The sequence below is a fragment of the Nicotiana tabacum genome, chromosome 8 (genome assembly GCF_000715075.1).
Source record: "Nicotiana tabacum cultivar K326 chromosome 8, ASM71507v2, whole genome shotgun sequence".
Classification (NCBI taxonomy): Eukaryota; Viridiplantae; Streptophyta; class Magnoliopsida; order Solanales; family Solanaceae; genus Nicotiana; species Nicotiana tabacum.
Window position 1 is genome coordinate 4,858,508 of NC_134087.1, and position 20,774 is coordinate 4,879,281.

General features: G+C 35.3%; 1 protein-coding gene across 2 annotated transcripts; it reads left to right on the top strand.

The window, feature by feature from the left end:
• Positions 1–15,175: 15,175 nt before the first annotated feature.
• On the top strand, positions 15,176–19,932 carry LOC107818453 (PHD finger protein ALFIN-LIKE 3). Of its 2 annotated transcripts, none has more exons than XM_016644481.2 (5): positions 15,176–15,439; positions 15,734–15,766; positions 17,498–17,726; positions 18,798–18,933; positions 19,415–19,932. In XM_016644481.2, exons 1-5 carry the CDS (start codon positions 15,325–15,327, stop codon positions 19,682–19,684), a joined length of 783 nt encoding a protein of 260 aa, XP_016499967.2. In that variant the 5' UTR covers positions 15,176–15,324; the 3' UTR covers positions 19,685–19,932. The 2 variants fall into 2 exon arrangements, with proteins under 2 accessions (XP_016499967.2, XP_016499966.2); XM_016644480.2 differs by having other exon boundaries at positions 19,412–19,881.
• The last annotated feature ends 842 nt before the right edge of the window (positions 19,933–20,774 follow it).

Below are 20,774 nucleotides of genomic sequence, written 5' to 3' on the forward strand. Positions count from 1 at the left end.
TGGTTGGTCGTGATACTCCTACTGGGATGGCTTTTCCCTTTTTCCTTCCTTGCTCTGCGTTCAACAACTTGTTGGGGATGATATTATTTGCTGGGGATAATCCCTTTCTGCTGGGGATATCCCTCTTCTCTTGTGGCATAGTTCAGAAGCTGGCATTTCCCCGACCTTTTAGTCTCGTATGAATTTCCCCAAATCATGTTCATTGCTCTCCTTGATTGTCCTCGTGCCTTGGCCTTGAGGTTTATAACCTTTGGTTTTGGCAAGGATATCCCTCTTGACACTCGTCAATCCTTTTGTCAATTCCCTTTTGCTGGGGATATTTTATTTTTTTGAAACTGACCTCGCGCTTGTTCCTTGCTGACTATACCACTTGGATGTACTAGTCAGATCTCATCTTGCATAATTGGAAAGCTGATGGCATATTTTGAAGTCAATTCACACTTGTTCTGACCAAACGGACTCTATTGGGGAATTTTTCTATGAAAGGAAAAAGATAAAAGGGAACAGAATAAAAAGACAAAGGAAAAAGATGACTCTTTAACAAAAGAAACTATAAATAAAAAAACCTATCAAACGCAAATACCGACTCTAATGGTCATGACATGCATATGTGGCCTATCCTCCGCCGTCAATCATCTTTCAAGACCTTCAATTGACAATTCTCCATCTGGTTCTCAATCTTATTCGACTTGTAGTGCCCGAAGGTTTTCACTATCAAGTCTATCTCATTTTGGTTTTCTCTCAGCTTTCATCGACTTATGGTGTCCGTGAAGATTTTCACCGACAAGACTCTCTCTCATTTATATCACTTTCCAGCTGGGGATTCGGAGTGTTGCCGGTATGACTCTCTCTGCTGGAGTTTAGAGTCCTTTCTGCTGGGGAACAAAATATTATGTTCGCCGGTAAGAATCTCATTTGTCTGACCTGGCATCTTTTGAAGACTGATCATAAGGTCTTTCTTTGGACCGTAATGTGGGTTTTGGATAGGGCTAGAAATAAAGGGTATTAAAGGCTCAAAAATGCATCGATTTTGGGTTATTAATTACAACCTTCGGAACTAGATTTATTTACAACAAATGCAACCTTTGCCCCAGTTCTTTGCTTGGGGATATTTTAATTGATGATTTTTTTTTCATTTTTCAAAACTATGACTGAGCCGTGAAGCGCCTACGTATCCTCTTTGAGGAATCAGGTCAAACGTAGTTCCCAATTTCTTTGTTTTGTTTTTTTTGTTATCATTTTTCTTTTCTTTTCTTTTCTTTTTTCTTTCTCTTTTTTTCGTTTTGTTGTTTTTTTTTTTCGTTGATTCCGAACGAGGGGTATGAAAGAAAATAAATAAGGCTCAAAAGGGGTAACAAAGGATAAAGTGTTTAGGTAGCAGAATAAAATGCCTTCGTCATTCCAGTCTTCAAAACATGCCAAGTGCAAACAACACAATTGAACATAGATTTATAGTCTCTTCCGATGGTGCTGGACTTGACAATTATGTTAAACACTTGCTTTTTCATTTGTCATTTCTAAAGCACTGTTGGACGACACTCTCATTATCATGAACGACCCTCATGCCAATTTGGCGAATCTTGCTTTTAACGGTTTTTTTTTGTGTTTAACTTGCCCTAGCTCCACATGACTCGAGCTCCGAATATTCTCAAACCGTCCTTATTTTCGGGGTTTTATGATTAACTTTTAAGATTAGGCCCAAACTGTGTGCGCATGTCATGTCGCTAGAATCGGCGCTGAACAAAATGACAAAAGGACTAAACAACAAGATGACTGGAAATAATAAAAGACCGGATTTTGCATTAGACTGCCGGTGAAATGGTTTGAATAACAAAACAAACAAAACAAACCGGAATAAAATCCTAAAACAAACTGGACAAAATTTATACAAACGCTATGACAAAACGGAAAGTTAAGACAGTCTGACACAAGACAATATCCGAATTATAACCCTAATAGTCCGAACAACAGAAATGACCACAAAATAAGCCACCACAAGCTTCTCTCTTGCTGACCAAGGAATGAAGCGTCCTCCCACTTTATCAAAAACTGGCATCTTAGCCACTGAGCTTTGCATCAATACTGCCAAGACCATTGCCAGCTTCAACATCATCAACCTCCATCAACAAGTTCTCGATAGGGTTCGAGTGCTCCATGTCACTGTTATTGATCACAATCCGCCCTTCTTGGATCATTTTCTCTACTTCCCTTTTCAAAGTACGACAGCTCTCAATGTTGTGCCCTATGACATTGGAGTGGTATGTGCATCGCGCTGCCGGATCAAAGTTCCTTGCAAGTGGATCTGGAGTACATGCGGGGAGTGGCTCAATCAAGCCAGCATGCCTTAGCCTTCCAAACAGACTGGCATAAGATACTCCGATAGGGGTGAGAGCCTTTCCTCGTTTCAACAAACTCTTCATTCTTGATCCAGATGGCTTTTGGTAGGCTTGTGTGGGTGGGTAGGCATTTCGTGGAGCCGAGTACCTGGAAAGTGAAGTATGGCGGGGAAAGAAGTGGTGTTGGGGAGAGGAGAAGCATTGGGGAGTGATGGAGCTACTCGGGTAGCTGGGAAAGCTGCCATAAGTGGGATGGGATGGAGAGTATGGGGGATCTTCCATTATGGTGTTGGGTGCTTGGGTAATGACAGAGTTCAAAAGGCTTGGCGGTGGAGGGGGTGGTGCTTTTCCAGTTATCCATGCCTGATACATGTCTACCACATGTTGTCTCAACATTTTCACTTCTTCTACCAACCCGTTGTTCCGTTCGACCAATTGTTGTTGGTCATCAGTACCGACCCACTCGGTTCTGCGGTTCTGAGCCATTGTCTTTTGACTTTGCTTTGCAGGGAGGAGAAACCACAACCAACCACTTTTCTATATATGAACACAGCAAAGGGAAGCCATCACGTTAGTGTTAGGGCATTTGACAAACAATCATATATCAGAGATACAATGCACCTAAGCAGTTAGACAATTGTGCCCCTCTGAAAATTTATCACACTTTCCTTTATTTAATTTTTTTTTAGTGGTGGTCGAATCTTATGGAGATTGCCTACGTATCATGACCCCGCATGAATCAGACCTTGCGTAGTTCGGACCAAATGAAAGGTAAAAGCAATGAAACATTTTTCTTTATCAATTTTCATAATAAAACAAATTGGGTTTCAAGGGTTTGAAAGATGACCAACAAACTCAAAAGTCAAACAGCCCACATATTCTAGTCAAAATATTTACAAACTCAAAAACAAACGACCAGTTGCTTTTCCCATTTGACAAATGCAACCAAATGGTTATTTTTTGCCAATGTGGCCTCTTCCAAATTTCACATGAATTTGAGGCCGGGAGTGTAAACACGTGATTTTTGCCCTATATGAGAATTACTCCCAAAAAATTCAAAAATAAAATGATTTTTCTTTGGTGTGCAATTTTGTGATATTTTGAATAATTATTTGTATTTGTCTATGCGTGTTTATTTGCTAAATTAATAAAAAAATACAAAAATATGTCGCATTTTGCATGTAGGATTTAATTCTACAATTATTAGTAATTAAATTTGTTTTACAAAAATTAAAAATTACAAAATAGGCATCGTTTGCATTTTTAGCATTTAATGTCCAAATATACAATTTTATGCTTAATTAATACTTAATTGTGCGTTAATTGTTATTGGGAGTTAATTTGCGCTTTTATAACTTAATTTAGTTCTTAATAATAGTTTAAGTATTTTTATAATTTAGTTTTAGAAAAATAAAAGAAGAAAAGAGAGCGAAAATATAAAGAAAGTCGGAATTGGGCCTCTTCTTCAATTTCAAGCCACATGCCCAAAAAATGGCCCAATCTTCCCTACGACCCAGTCCATTTCGAACTGGGTCGACCCAGTCCATAACCCAAAAGACCCAAAACCCTTTTTCTTACATTTTACAACACAAAACAAAAGAAAAAAGAAGAAAAAACCCTAAAAAGACTAAGAAGTCATACGCCCCCCCTCCTATCTTCTTCTTCTTCCTCAAGTTTCTCCAAGGTCATCCATGGATTCCCCCTCAAAGCTCAACCATGGCTTCCCAACGTCACACTCACACACACACACGCACGCCACCCTCACGACCCCGGCTCAACCAAACGACCTCCGAACGCGACCGAACCAACAACCTTCTCCAACCCCGTCGTTGCTTCGTCTTCGACAACCAACAACCAGTCCGTCGAGCTCCACCATGAAAACCCACAGTTGATATTTCCGCGACTGCTTCTGTCTCCGAGCTACTGCATCACGCTCATCATCTTCAACACCAAGCTCCCCGCGACTGCCCGTCACAGCTTCTGCCATCGTCGTCCATGGTGATTGCTTTCATCTTCTCCGTTCTTCGTCAAAGCTCGAGCTTCGACCTCCATCCATGGCTGTCGTAGCTGCTTCTTCTGCTTTCAGCTTCAAGCAAACCAAACAGACCCATCATGTGAGTTGCTACTTCGCTTCATCTTTTCCCCGTCGTCCTCCTCGACGAACAGCTGCTGCCATCCGCCATAGCTGCTGCCGTGATGTTGTTGCTGCTCGTCGTAGCTTCCCTACTGCTTCGGCATTGTTTCATCCATTCTTTGAGTTCGAGTTCGTCGTTGGTTAGTCATTCGTCGTTTCAATCCGGTTAGTAGTTTTTGAATTTTATTTTGTCCGTTATTTTGTTTTGATATTTTTCGAATCTAAAATCGGCGAGTGTTTGCTTTGTTCATGTCTATGGTTAGATATTTGATTTTTTGGTTTTGTTCATGTTCATGTTGTTTGTTAAATTAATTTTCAGATTTCAAAATAGAAGTTTAATTAGTTGTTTTCATATTCATTTCATGTTTGTATTATTGTTTAAGTGAATATTCGTTAGTTTGATGTTTGTTAGATTCAAATTGAAATTTAATTAACTATTTCTTCAATTTGTTTCATGTGTTTATGTATTGTTAGAAATTGTTAATATTGTTAAGTTCAAGCTTAAGTTCATAACTGTTCCTTCGTCGATTTTGTTATTTGTCTAAAAAGAATTTAGTTGTGTTAAAGGAAATATATTGATTTAATCGTTTGAATCCGTCATGCTTGTTGTTTAATATAGATTTAATTCATGTTCATACTTTGTTTGATTGTTCTTGAATCCGAAATTTGTATAGCTTGATTTCTTGTTTACCATTTGTAATTATTTCTTGAATTTGTCTCATAATCTTGTCGTTTAAGTTTAATATAGGAATTGTTGGTTGTAATATTGTTAGAGTTGATTTTAAGTTAAATATGATTGAATTTAGAAATCTTCATACTTTATTTGTTGTTGTTGTTGAATCCGAAAATAGGATTGTTTGTTGCTAAAATATTGTTCAATCAAATTTTAGTTGTTCTTTGTTGTTCAATTTGTGTTCATGTGATTTGTTGTTGAAATGTTGTTGAAATCATGTTCATGTGCTTTGTTGTTGAAATGTTGAAGAAATCATGTTCATGAAATTTGTTGTTTGAACATTGTTAGAAATTAATCATATTGTCTATATTTTGGTTAAGTTTGATTAATTGATGTGTTATAGCTGATGGGTAGTTTGGTAATTTATAGTACTTTCGGGGCTAAAATAGTAATTTGCAATAGGGTCAGAGGGGTAGTTTAGGAATTGTACATTTTGTAATTGTTTATATGAAGCATGAGGGACAAAATAAAATGGGGTGGGTTTTGATATGGTTATTTAATATAAAGGGGGGACAAGACAAAATTCAAAGGGGGATTCTTGCATTATTTTATGTTAGGCATGGGGGACAAAATATAATGGGGTGGTGTGATATGTTTATTTAATGTAATGGGGATGAGTGGGAAGATAATGTGTTGGGTAGAGAAAAAGTATTGATTTTAATTAATGAAAAGATTTATGGGATGGGTTATAAGAAGTCTTGAAATCAGAATAGAGATACGAGAAAAAAAATACACAGAGACAGATAGAGAGAAAAAAAAACGGACAGAGAATAGAAGAGAGAAAAAAAAAAGGCTGAACATTTAAGAGAAAAAAAAATTCCGAAAAATATTTAAGCTTTCAAAATAAAAAATAAAAACTAAAAAATCTTCTGCTTTCTTTCTTTGTTTGAAATTAGTATCAATGGTTGTTGTTTCATTCAAAGCTTAAAGCTTTTGTTTTTGAGATTACTACTCCACCGGTCTGTTACTGGGTTGTTACTGTTGCTGGGCAGTTGTTGCTGTTGTACTGTTATTACTGCTGCTGATTCTCATCTTCATTTTCTTTTGCTTCCAATATCAGGTACATATCTGTAAATTCATGTCAGAAAAGCTTCAACATGACAAATTAATGAAGTTCGGGAATTATAATTCTGTTTTCCATTCGTTAAAGTTCATTAGTTTAAAATTTGGTTTTGTTTCAGTTGATTAATATAGTAGTACGTTTGACGTAATGAATATAAGATAATTGTTACATCTTAAAATTCGTATAAGTGTTGTAATAATATCACCTATTTCGGAATTTTCATTAAGTGAAGTCATGATTGAATTATCAAGGTAGGGAACATGGCATAAAATGGGCCATTAATTACATCCCGTAATATTGTTAGCTAAATGTAAAGTAGAATGAAAGTATCAAGAAATTACATTATTAGTATATCTTGTAAAAAATCTGATTTTGGTTTAGATTGATATAAGTTGTATGTTCATATATGGCATGATGATGAGTATATATATAATCATATGTGGAAGGTGAGTTGATATAGCTCGTTACGATGTTAGAATGTTATGAACGGTTCAGACGTACAACTATGTTGCATGTAATGCAATTTTATTGAATCGATTTGTATAATAATTTTTTTTATCAACTTGATGCATATCTACCATCGTAAACAAATTAACCAAACGATTACAACTTTGGATTAAAAACAAGTAATGTAGAAGGTGATTAGGTTTATAGATTATAACATTTTAAAAAATATAAAAAATAGTATTCGCCTCAAATAGAATAATGAAAATTCTTGGAAAATATCATTTCCTTTCTTACATCAATTCTTTCCCAATGTTTATACGTAATTCGCACGTTGTTTATTTGGGTAGGCAAATAATGTATTCACTACAAATGGTAGTATTAATCACGCGTTGTTTATTTTTTACTCTTTAAACTCGAATGGTTTTTGAGGAATATAATTCCCACGCAAAAATATAATTTGTGGTCAACACTTAATGAATTGTGAATTCTTTTCAAGGAATTTAGAGGCATCTCAAATAGTGATTTCTCATGACTTTCACATAAAAATGTATGGATGTAATAAACAATTTGTGGAAAATTTATACTACCATCAAGAATATCTTGTGTGATTAGGGATACGTTCGCGTGACCTGATTATATTTCTAAAGGCGATTCGGATTATGCGTTCGCGCAACTTCGAGCAAACATTTAATAAAAAAGGGGGCTCTTCGAAGAATATCAAATTAATTTCATATAACCCGAGATGTGCAGTTCACTATTTAATCATACAAGAGCGACAGACGTTCTTAATTTTATTTTAAGCACAATTTCGAACTTAAGTCTAATTTTATAATAAAAAAAAATTTCGAAAAAAAAATTATTATATTATCAATATCGTTGTGTATACGTACGCGTGACACGATTTTCACGTTTAAAAATATATAATATATAAAACGGATACACGTATGCGTGATTCGATTCGAAGAAGGGTCTTTAATTATAAACAATCGAAACAGAAGCGATAAATAAAAAATGTAAAATCGAGATAATTAAGCCAAGAATAAAAACAGTTAAGCGACCGTGCTAGAACCACGGAATTTGGAAATGCCTAACACCTTCTTCCGGATTAACAGAATTCCTTACTCAGGATTTCTGGTACGCAGAATAATAAACAGAGTCATATTCTCCTTGATTCAGGGATTAAAATTGGTGACTTGGGACGCCTTAAAATTCCCAAGTGGCGACTCTGAAATAAACAAACAAATCTCGTTTCGACTGTCCTTTAATTGGAGAAAACTCTCCACGCACCCTCGCGGGCGCGGAAAAAGGAGGTGTGACAGGGAGGATTATTTTATGACACTTTACAAACTTGTCCATTCTTTTACGAAAATAGCCTTTTGACAATTGAAAGATACTCTAAGGCTATTTCGGCAAGAACGGTTTAAGACACTGCCGAAGCTGGCTCGGCTTATTTTTGACTAAAATCCAAACGGTATTCACCTGACCGCTGACTCTTTGTTTTTTTTCCCAATTACAATAAAAACTTGGTGTTGCAAACACGGCCCTTAAGCACCTCGGGGACGAAGATTTTTAAGGCCGTGTGGGCCAACTGGACCAAATCTTAAACATGACCCGAAAAGTGGCTGTTTATGCAAAGTCAGTCCTCCGGCGTCCCTTTCGGGAACATTCGGCTATTTTTGACAAAACATCATCACCCGACTTCTTTATGACAAAATTAAAATTTGACATATTTTTTTTTTATTATTATTATTATTTGTTTTTTTTATGGCTTTTTAGCAAAAGGTGGGGTTGGACCCGATGAGGGTTGCCTACGTATCTCACACCCGGTGAGAATCAAACCCGCGTAGTTCGGGCAAATCATGCATAAGTAAATGAACTAACTCCTTTTTTTATTTTATATTATTTTATTTTTTGAAGGAAAGACTTATAAAGAAGAGAAGGGGCATTTTTGCAAAGAAGGATTTCTAAGATTTTTTTTTTTTTGGAATTTTACCTTCAATGAAAGAAAGGCTTCTAAAAGTATTTTTTGAATTTTGAATTTTCATTTCAATTTTGAAAGAACACGGAAAATATTTTCGGATTTTTTATTTTATTATATTTTTTTATCTTTTTTTTTTAAATAATTAAAAAAAACTTTCTAAAGAAGTCAATAATGAAAAATATTTTTGGATTTTTTGTTTTGAAAATTGGGGGTCTAAAAAAACTTTTCTAGACTTTTTGGCAAGACAAATATTTTTGCAACAAATAAAGATATATATATATATATTTGCAACAAATAATAAAACCACTTTCAACGCCCGACTCAACAAATAATAAAACCACTTTCAACGCCCGACTCTTTTTTTTTATTTTTTGGCATTTTCATAAACAAATAAATAAAAAAACATTTTAAAAACAGGACTTTTTTTTTCATTTTCATGGCAATACCAACTATTTTTTCTATATTTTTTGAAAAAACAAGACAGAACAACGACTTTTTTTTTCTTCTATTGTTCCTTTGCTTTTAATAAACAAACTAATAAGACATTTTTTTTTTCATTTTCTCAAAATTTCGGCAGAGTTTTGATAGTATTTGTGTATTGTTTTTTTTTCAAAAATAAACAATCAATTCCCTAACCGCTATTTCTTTTTTTCTTTTTTTTCCCCTCAATTTCACAATATTCCTGATATTCAAAAATCTGTCAACACCCAAGTCCGAATCGTATAAATGCGCAAGTAGTAGCAAGTAAGATGCATCAGGATGGTCATTTTCATTTTTGATGCACCTGTCCTAGACAGACCCAACCCCTGTGTTGATCCTCCAAAGTCAGATGCATGTAATGCAAACAAACGTTCCTACTAGGGATCCGACATGTGGCTTTGTTATACTACGTTCAGAACCTGGGTGTTTGTTCTAGACCTGGCTTACCCGAGCGGACAGCTCCAGCCGAGGAGGAGGCGGCAGTCCGGGAATACAGAAGCTTCACCGGCTTTGCGACTTATCCAAACCTCGTTCTAAATTGGGACTTGACACTATACAAAAAAGAAGTCGTACGTAGTACACCCTTCTTCATGATTCAGAAGACTCAGAGAGAAAATGGGTTTTGGCACAGTTTATATACAGTTCACAAAATATCAAAGCGGTAAAAGCAATTAGTTAGCACATTAAGCACAGATCATGTAACAAAATCAGATAAAGCTGAACATAACATTTTATTCTAAGCTCGATTTCTAACCCTGAACTAGTGGTTCTGGGTTGCATCCCCAGCAGAGTCGCCAGAGCTGTCACACCTCCTTTTTGCGCCCCCGCGAGGGTACAAGGAGTTTTTTCCAATTAAAGGACAATTGAAACGGGATTGGTTTATTTATTTCAGAGTCGCCACTTGGGAGATTTAGGGTGTCCCAAGTCACCAATTTTAATCCCGAATCGAGGAAAAGAATGACTCCATATTACAGTATGCGTACTAGAAATCCGGATAAGAAATTCTGTTAACCCGGGAGGAGGTGTTAGGCATTCCCTAATTCCGTGGTTCTAGCACGGTCGCTCAACTGTCATATTCGGCTTATTTATCTGATTTTTATACAATTATGAACCGGTGTGCCAATTTTAACTTTTTACCACTTTATTATTATTATTTTTAAAAGAATGTGAACATCGCTTAAAACATGTCTTTGGATTGCGTCACATGAAATGCACCCACAATCCGGAACACATTTTATTTGATGTTTTGGGATTTGGATTTGGGTCGCATGAAATGCACACCCAAGCTTAAGAAAGTAAACTATTAAACACGCGCCTAAAGAGACTATCGCGTTATTATTTTGGGAAGGCCGTGAAATTCACTAAACGGTCCTTCCGAAATCTAATTAAACCATACGTTTTGTGAGGGCTCCGCAATCTATACGTTTTATTTGGCGAGGCTCGTCTCGTTTATTTTTAAAAGGATGAACCTATAGTGACTACATTTTTCTATTAGGTTCGTCTCTAAAATAAAAGAAAATTCCTTAATTAATTACATGCTAAAAAAAGACGTAACTTATTAGTTATTAGTTTACGGCTAATGCAAATGGAAAATTGCAATCGAGTTTGTACCAAGAAAGATTGCTTTTATTCAATATTCTACCATTTACTAATACTAGAACATGAGATAGATACACAATAATATCAAAACAGATTAACTATTCTTCGATTAATTTAAACTAACATTATTAGATGAAGAAATTATACATATGCAACCTCATTACTCATTAATCATTCAACTACATCTTTATACAAAGAAAGGAAAATTATATTCAAACACAAGTCTAAACAGGAGGAATTCAACAGGAACAAAGCCTGATTAATATTTCATTTCGCTTCAAGTCGAGAGTGTACAAATGTGTACCTGGAAATAACAGTACAAGAACAAAAGAAGGAGAAGTCAGCAGCAGTAATAACACAGCAAAAGCAGGTTCAGCAACACCGCAAAACCAGTAACAACCAATAGAATAACCCAGCAACGGATTGAAAAATCAGCAATGCCAAAGTACAATCGCAGTCAAAGCAGAAGAGAGAAAAGATACAAGATGCAGTAGTTTCTGATTTTTGAATAACACTCGCAGAAAAGCAAACGGAATTGTTCAAGTGAAAATTCAAATTGTCTTTCTCTTTTACCCTCAAAAACTCTCTCTCGAGTGTAAAAGTCTGTCAATAATCTCTCTAGAAAATAATCCTCCTAATAATGATCTTCTCGTCCCCTTCTATGTCAAGAATGACTCTTATTTATAACAAGACTCTTGTCTTGAATTCCCAACCCCAAATATTCCCTCAATGGCATGCTTTGTCCCCACTAATTAATGTTTTCTTTATTTTAAACTTTGTCCCCCATGCCTACATTAAATAAATGCAACAAACCCAACCCATTACAATTTGTCCCTCATGCCTAACATAAACAAATACAATATTCCCCTCCACTATATTATGTTTTGTCCCCCATTATGTTAAACAATTATATCAAAATCACCCCATTATATTTTGTCCCCCATGGTTAACATAAAGAATTAAAATAATGTTCAATTACCAAACTACCCCTCCGACCTTATTGCAATTACCATTTAACCCCTGAACGTACTGCAATTTACCAAACTACCCCCATCAGCTATAAACAATCAATTAATCATAACTTAACCAAAATATAGCCAAGATGACCAATTTCTCAACAATCTTCAACAACAAATCACATGAACATGATGAACAACACAACTCAAAATTAATGGAATGAATTAACCATATTGGGAACCAATCCTGGTTAATTTAGACCATCGATGGATGAGCAAGGATACAACAATACAAACAACAAAATACATGATTCAAGCTAAATCAACAAATCAAAAACAAATTCACATTAAATTACCGGATTAAAAATGAACTTCAAACAAAGATGAACATGAACTAAATCTATTTTTAAACAATAAACATGACGGATTAAATGACTCAAACAACATTAATAATTTTCTGGAAAATATAACAACATGAAACAAATTGAAGAGATAATCAATTAAATTTCAATTTGAATCTAACAAACATTAAACAAACAAATTTTTACCTAAACAATAGAACAAACATGAAATAAACATGAAAAACAACTAATTAAATTTCCATTTGAAATCTGAAAATTAATTCAACAAAACACATGAACATGAACAAAACAAAAAATCAAATATCTACCGATTTTAGATTCGAGAAATATCAGAACGAAATACGGACAAACATAAAACTCAAAATCTACTAACCGGATCGAAACGAAATATGTACGGACTGTTTTGACGAGCCTCGACCAAAGCTCGAAGAAACGACGACGAACACGAATTTAAGAAATTGATGCCGAAGCAGTAGTGATGAAACAGAAGCAGTTGGGGGGTGCGTCTGGTTTGCTTGAAGCTGAAAGCAGAAGAAGAAGCTACGGAACAACTTGGCCATGGTGAGCTCAAGCTCGAAGAAGATTAAGTGAAGCAGCAGCGCGGCAGCAACAGCGCGGCTTGAACATCAGCAGACGCAGATGAAGCAGCTACGTTCAGTTGGAGCTCGACGAAGACGCAGCAGTGGCAGCACTGGAAGCACTAGCCATGGCCGACGAACGCAGCAGTGGGGGTTGACGCAGCAACGATGGTTGCTCGTCAATGGCGGACGTGAGGAGGAGGCTGGTTTTCCAGCGATTGGAGGGGTCACTTGGAGGTGGAGGGTGACGAAGAAGACGCGGAGGGCAGCCATGAACGTTGGTGTTTGGAAGGTTTGGAGAAGAAGAAGCAAAGGGAAAGGGGCGGATGTTTTTTTAGTTTTTAGGGTTTTTGTGTTCTTTTTTTTTTGTTTTTGTTTTGTGTTTTGAAAAAAAATGAAGAAGGGTGTTGGGTATTTGGGTTAATGGGGAGGACCGGGTCGACCCGGTTTGAAGTGGACCGGGTCATGGGGAAGGTTGGGCAATTATTTGGGCTTGTGGTTTGAAATTGAAGAAGTGGCCCAATCCGATTTTTCTTTGTATTTTTGTTCTCTTTTCTTCTTTTATTTTTCTAAAACTAAATTCTAAAAATACTTAAATTATTATTAAGAACTAAATTAAGTTATAAAAACGCAAATTAACTCCCAATAACAATTAACGCACAATTAAGTAATAATTAAGCATAAAATTGTTCATTTGGACATTAAATGCTAAAAATGCAAAAGATGCCTATTTTTGTAATTTTTAATTTTTGTAAAACAAATTTAATTACTAACAATTGTGGAATTAAATCCTACATGCAAAATGCGACATATTTTTGTATTTTTTTATTAATTTAACAAATAAACAAACACAGATAAATACAAATAATTATCCAAAAATATCACAAAATCTCACAAAATTGCACACCAAGGAAAATCATTTTATTTTGATTTTTTTGGGAGTAATTCTCATATAGGGTAAAAATCACGTGCTTACAGTGATCTGATTTTGCTTTGTCGTGGTCGGTAGTAAAATACTTCCAGCGATGTAGTCCTTTGTTTTCTAGTGATGGTACACTGCTCGTTGGTTGCCCTTTTTGTGTCTCTGTAAATTCTAAGATTACACTGGTAATCTGAATTTTACCTAAAATAGTGAGAGTAAGTAGATGAAGCAAGATAATTTTTTTTAAATCAAAATTGAAGAGTTTTATGTAAATGAATTGGGGTTTAAGATTGTGCTTAGAAAGGGGGAAAGAGGGCAGAACGGTGGAGGCGACTCCGATTTTCCGGTTGTTTTCCGGTGATAAGGGTCACCAATAGCATAAGAAGCTGGTAATGGATTTGAAACATTAACATTATTAAAAAATAATTTTTAAATAAATAAAGATGTGGCATTGATTTATTTGATGTGGACATGATATTTTTCTCCACGTTAGGCAAGTGACCTACACGTAATGCCAGGGGGGGGGGGGTTAAAATACATGTTTTGACTGAGTTCATGTGTTTGGCTGAAATTTCATTGAATACAGGGATCGGGATGACAAAGTGACACAAGTATAGGTGCCATTTAGGCTATTCTGCCTGTATAAAATTTTAAGAATTTACCATCATGTATTCCTAATTCATATATTACTATTTCTTACATTATTAATTCATGTATTAATTTTTACATTACTAATTCTTATATTATACTATATCATTAATCCATATATGATATAACTTGCTTCTAATTTAAACGACCACTAACTTCACAAGAATGGCTCATTGTTTAGCAAAAAAGAATAAAATAAGTGAATATCAAATAGTGACCAATAAAGATAGAATGTTAAAACCAAGACAATAAACAATAAATGAAAACTGTTATAAATATGTTATATTATGGATGTTCATTTAGTACTCTGTTGTAAATAAGCTTTCTGAAGAGTTTATCCATATTAAACTCCATCGTAATATGTTTATCTATTTTGTAATCTATTGGAAACAAGTATCCTAAAGAAACTTATTATTTCGGCACTCTGTTGTGGATAAATATTATTCATGTATAAGATTATTTATAGCTAGTAACAATAACAACTTACAAGAAACTTACACAGCAGCTTGCAGTAGGAGCTTGCATGCAGCTTACACAATAAATTAAAGTAGTAGCTTGCACGCAGCTTACACAACAACTTACAGTAGCAACTTACACAATAGCTTCATTTCTTATTTCAGTTCATTATGTACACATTATATCAATATCTCTCTAAACTTGTCTTCAATTTATTTACTTTACAATTTTTATTTTATAACAAAAATTTAATTCTTTTTTTTCCCTAATAAATAAAAAAAGAGTTTAATTTGTTACATTACTTAAAATAAATTTTAACTTTTTATAGATGTACTGTACTCGGAGGGAAGGATGCCGGGGATCTATTTGGAAACAGTGAGATTATACCGGGTTGTTGTTGTTGTTGTTGTTGTTCTACTTGGAACTCCTAGTCAACTGCTACTAATATTAACGTTATCCACTGACTAGGTTTTCCTCCTCGGACTCATCATCTCCCCTTTCAATTCTACTTTAACACATTCAAATCCGTTCCACGTTGTCGTCCTCCCTCCTTTTTTCCCCACAGTGAACCGTACGTACTATACTTCCTTCTACTATTAATTTCTAAATTATTGCTGTAATTCATAATAATGGAGGGTGGAGGAGTAGGAGTAGGAGGAGAAGAGTATAATCCCCGGAGTGTGGACGATGTATTTAGGGATTTCAAGGCTCGTCGTGCTGCCTTGATTAAGGCCCTTACCACAGGTTTCTCTTGCTTTTTTTTCAAAGTTTAATGACTACTCCTTCCGTATTAAAGCCTTTATAATTTTTTTGGGGGTTGAAATTAGGGTAAGATTTATATATTTGGAAATTATATTTAAAAAGTTACAATTTTTATTTTTTCTTTGAAAATTGTAGACCTCCCCTTTTTGTTGAACAAAATCATATATTTTTGACTTCTCATATAGTAGTAATTGTGTCTTCAGATTTTTGTCTATTTGTCTTCATAAAAAATATATTTTTATCTAATTGTGGTTTTTTTTTCTTGTAAAATTCCAGATGTGGAAGAATTTTATCAGCAATGCGATCCTGGTAAGTTTTTTCTTCTAGTTGGAGCTTCCGTGCGAAGTTTGGAAAATTTTCACTTGCATGACCTGTAATTATAGTAACTGAAATTTTGATTGTTGTTTCATTTTTGTTTTGTGTGCTTATTAGAGAATATGATTGCACTAGATAAAGATGCTGTCATTGTGCGTTGGCCGTGAATGTTATCTGCCATTGATGCAGGAATTTATTTGTTCATGAGCAACTTTTTTGTCCATGTTGTTATGTGTATATGTGTATTTTTCTTTTTCCTGAAAAGATTTTGAAGGAAACAGAATCAATTCACTATGAGCAAGTTACACAGATTTGTGCTAGTTGTCAACTTGTCATATGGTGATAACTATGTCTAAAAAAATCTAGAATTGACCCACAGTAACCGTTTTATCTGATTCCCAGCCGTTTACTTGACTTAGAAGTCAATGTGATGTCTGATGCAATCACATGCGGGAAGGAAGCTATGTTGAAGGAGTCAAGGAACATATTATGCCTTGTGAATACAACTTTATTGTTTGATTAGATTAGACACTAGCCACACATCTGCTCCATTTTTCGTTTTTTGCCCCCTCTTTCTTCTTTCCCTTGAACTGGCTTCCTTTTCATTCTATGGGTAATAAGGTGGTGGTGATATGTGATTTTGCTTATATAAGTGCTCAGAGTTGGAAGAAAGGATTAGGGTGTGTTTTGGTCCTAGGAATTTATGGAGCAGCCAATTGATTAGCTCGTTTTTGTTATAATCAATTCGGCCTTTTTCTTTTCTAATTGCTCAATCATTTGTCTTTATTTGTACCACACACAATGAGATCCCTTTGGAGAAAATTAGACTGCATTGGGTTTTTGAATCAGCAATAATGTTAAAATATTTGTATAAATGGTTGTTTAAACATTTTATTCCATCTATTCAAGCCTCTGTAGACAGAGTTATTGGTGCTTATTGCTGGTGGGAGGTAGCATGTATCCTCCGGATGCCATGGTTATAAAAAAAAAGGTTGTTTAAACAGCTCAATGGTTAACAAACATCACTGTTATACATGTTACTTTTATAAATCTGGCGTTGTCACGTTTCAGCGGCCAGCCTGCGTAAAAGAACTGCCATCATACATGTGACTTTCTGCAGCTTACTATGTTTGGCACGTCAAGTTCTTTGCAGCCCCCTCTATTTTGTTCCATTAGCCAAGGACAAAAGAAAAAAAATGATTGAAGAAGTGTAAACGCTCTTGCATATCAATTATTGCCATACTTGTAATAAGTGTTTATCCTCCATAGAAGCAGAAGAACACTTATAAATTACAGGGCATTGATCTTAAAATATTGTTTATCCTGAGTCCTTGCTCCTGATTTTTGCTTTTACTCCCTTGTTTCTGTAGCTCTGCTAAATGAGTGTACCAATATATTGTCCGACATAGTGGTGATTTACGGATGAAAATATTTGCTTAAACTTTTCAAAAGTTAACTTGCTTTGCTGTTAGAGTGTCATATGTATTGTCACTAACTTATATTCTGCTACCGGATGTGTCATATCTTTCTCTTTTTATTGAGTCTCAGTTTGTGGTGATATTTACTAATGCTCCTTTTTCATGCTATGGACCCCCTTCTTAACGGAATGAAAAGCTTTTGTTAACATTAATGTGGTATCCTTTAATTTGGTAATTTAATTCATCTATTATGATGTGTATAGTTTCGGGTTCAAGCTGTCAAACCTGTCCATTGTGTGTTATGCAGAGAAGGAAAACTTGTGCTTATACGGACTTCCGAATGAAGAATGGGAGGTCAATCTGCCTGCTGAAGAGGTACCACCAGAGCTTCCCGAGCCTGCTCTTGGTATTAACTTTGCTAGGGATGGGATGCAAGAAAAGGACTGGCTATCCTTAGTCGCAGTCCACAGTGATTCTTGGTTGCTTTCTGTTGCCTTCTATTTCGGTGCTAGATTTGGGTTTGATAAATCCCACAGGTACTCCTCGTCCAAACATTTTTTATTGTTGCCAGTAATATTTCGATGCTTAAAGACTGTTAAGAGCATTGGTTGATAGAAAAGTATCAGTAGATAACTGAAACTCTGTTTTTGATGTGATCAACCTAGGATATTTTCCATTCCAGTTATTCATTTGATATTTGTTCATATGAATTTTTAAAGTAATCTCTTCTTGTTAATTCTGATTCTCAGTGCTACAATCTGTTGATCTATTTTCCCTGGTTTGTTTTCTTTATCAAATCCATACCTCTATTAGAATTGGGATTGTTGCATTGAGTTTTTATTGAGGTCGGTAATATAGTTCAGACACTCTTGGCATCTAGCTGCTGCTAATAGACTGTGCTACTTTGCCAGAGAAGGTGCAAATATTAAGCCTGTTTAATACTAAGTTGTACGCATGGGTAGAACTGAGCTGATTCGATCAGACCACTAGGTGTTCCAGTTACATGCCAAAAAGATTCTTCCTCAAACTTGGTTACTATTTATTATATGGGCAAATCCCGAATCAGTGTTAAAAAACAATAGACGGTTGACCTCTCGTTACTCGGATTTCTGTATGATTAACATACCTAGTGTTATTCAAGCCTATGTTGGGCTAAATCTAGTCAATCAACCAACATCGAATGGTACTCAAGCTCAAGTATGTTCTTTGAAATTGTGAAAGAGCTCTTATTGAGGCAAGGTTCAATTACTTGATTTAATTTGAATTCATTTCCACATTTTGCGTTTGCTACATGTAGGTTCCTTTTGTCAGAGGGTTTGATAAATTGAAAATGCTCCAACTTTTTCGTTAGAAAAGTAAATCTGATGTTAATGGGAAGTCATGTTCTGGTTATTTTCTCATAAGCCCTACTGTGTAGAGGATATAGTCCATTAGGTCCATTCCTATTAATCTACCCAAGGTTGTGCCTTCTTTTGAGACACACATCAGAATATACATAGTCAATATGTGCCTCGGTGGCGACAGAAGTCATCAGCCTTCCACACATCATGAAGTTTACTGCATTAATTTTCTCCCTTGCTCATAGTTTCCTACTTTTTTTCTCTCAGGAAGAGGCTTTTCAACATGATAAATGATCTGCCTACAATATATGAAGTAGTGACTGGTGCTGCCAAGAAACAACAGAGAGAAAAATCTTCCATCTCCAGCCACAGTGGCAAAAAATCCAAGTCAAATTCCAAAGTGGTAAGGACTATTATTGCACAATATGTTGGTTCCAAGTTAGATGCATCATGATTTTAAATTATTATGAGGCAACTTTGCATTGGATGCATTGCTTGCATGATTTGGGAGATTTTAATTTTTAACTGTCTCTTTCCTCTCCTATGCTTTTAGTAGACTAAACTAGTGAAATATATTTGCACTGCAAGGGTAAGAATATTTGTAATCACTAATTGTTGTAATACTAATACGGGTTTTAGTTTATAAAATACTTAAAGAGTATAATAAACTTTACAACAAAGCTGCCTTGCAACTAATTAAGTTAGTAAAGTTTTTGACTATGAATTCGCACATCACTTGTGCGCAGGACATTTCCTTATTCCTTGCTCGGAGAGCTTGTCTTGAACTAGCTGATTTGGTCTAACCTTGTGATGATACCTATCATTTCTGCACATGATCTTGACTTCTTTGATTTATCATTGTTTTTTTTGGGTGGCAAAAGCAGAGGGCACCAGATTATCAGGAGAAGCTTACAAAGTTGCAGCCTAAAGATGAAGAGGAGGGCTTGGATGAGCAGGATGAGGAGGAGCATGGCGAGACACTGTGTGGTGCCTGTGGAGAAAATTATGCGTCGGACGAATTCTGGATATGCTGTGACTTATGTGAAAAGTGGTTCCACGGCAAGTGTGTGAAGATTACCCCTGCCAGAGCTGAGCATATTAAGCAATACAAGTGTCCAGCTTGTAGCAACAAGAGGGCTCGAGTTGACATATAAAATCGGATAATGTAGCATCTTACTGCCTTTGTTGGATAGGTTATTCAGCTTGTTTGGCTCTAACGTATGGATTTGTAATGGTTAAGCTTCATCTTTGTATACATTTGGCTCTAACATGCGGATGAATTAGGGTTCTAATTGTTGGTTTAGTGATAAATTGTCTTAATTCAGCCAAACAGGTCCACATTGTGATTTTAGATATTTAATTTCTTTCTGTTTTAGTGGGATTGAGTCTCTTTATTGTGATCTATTGAGCTCCCACCTCCTTTCTCTTTTTTCGCAATATTCACTTATATGCAATTAGTCAGTCGGAAACAGTCTCTCTACCTTCACAAGGTAGGGGTAAGGTTTGCGTACACACTATCCTTTCCAGATCTCACTTGTGGGATTATACTGGATTTGTTATTGTTGTGTCACTTATGTGCAATTGTGTTGCCTAGCATTGTAAATAATGGTCATGTTTATTATTCAAAAGATGGTATACTTGCATCGTATATTTCCTTGTCGCCCTCCTCCAAAGGAATCGAATAGGCTCATTAAGGCGTAAAGCTCTAATAAGATATTTTTATATTTAGAGTTCAAATCCGAAAGCTCTAGTTGTGAAGAACAAGTTTTATTGGTTTCTATCTTTATTTTGGAAGTTTTTTGTTGAATTTTTAAAATTGATCACACATCTTAATCTAAAGTGAATCATTTGCATTTGTTTATATAAAAAAGTAATTCTTAATAATCTACTATGTCCACATTTTCTTTTTTTGTATTTGAAATTTTAACTTATATTCGAGGTAAGATACTCTATATTTGTTGGTCAGTAGAAATACTTTTAGGTCTGGGTATGAAAAAATTCTTGGTAGGGAGCACTTCTCCCAAATGGGGCCCCACACCCGATAAAAATTTACACGTGCTGGATATTTATTTTGCGAGTAAGGGATCGTTTGGTTGGAAAATAAGTTATCCCAGAATTACTTATTTCGGAATTAATTATTCCGATATTGTTATCCGACACTATGGGATAAAAATAAGCTACAATCTTGAAATAACTAATCCTAAAATTAATTATATTATAATTTTATTCCAATCAAATATGAAA

What these genes read in the sequence shown, in the direction of transcription:
- LOC107818453 (XM_016644480.2), top strand. Translation starts at nt 15,325, where the DNA reads ATGGAGGGTGGAGGAGTAGGAGTAGGAGGAGAAGAGTATAATCCCCGG. An exon ending in GATTAAGGCCCTTACCACAG is followed by an intron (nt 15,440 to 15,733) that starts GTTTCTCTTGCT and finishes GTAAAATTCCAG; the next exon opens with ATGTGGAAGAATTTTATCAG. An exon ending in GGGTTTGATAAATCCCACAG is followed by an intron (nt 17,727 to 18,797) that starts GTACTCCTCGTC and finishes TTTTTCTCTCAG; the next exon opens with GAAGAGGCTTTTCAACATGA.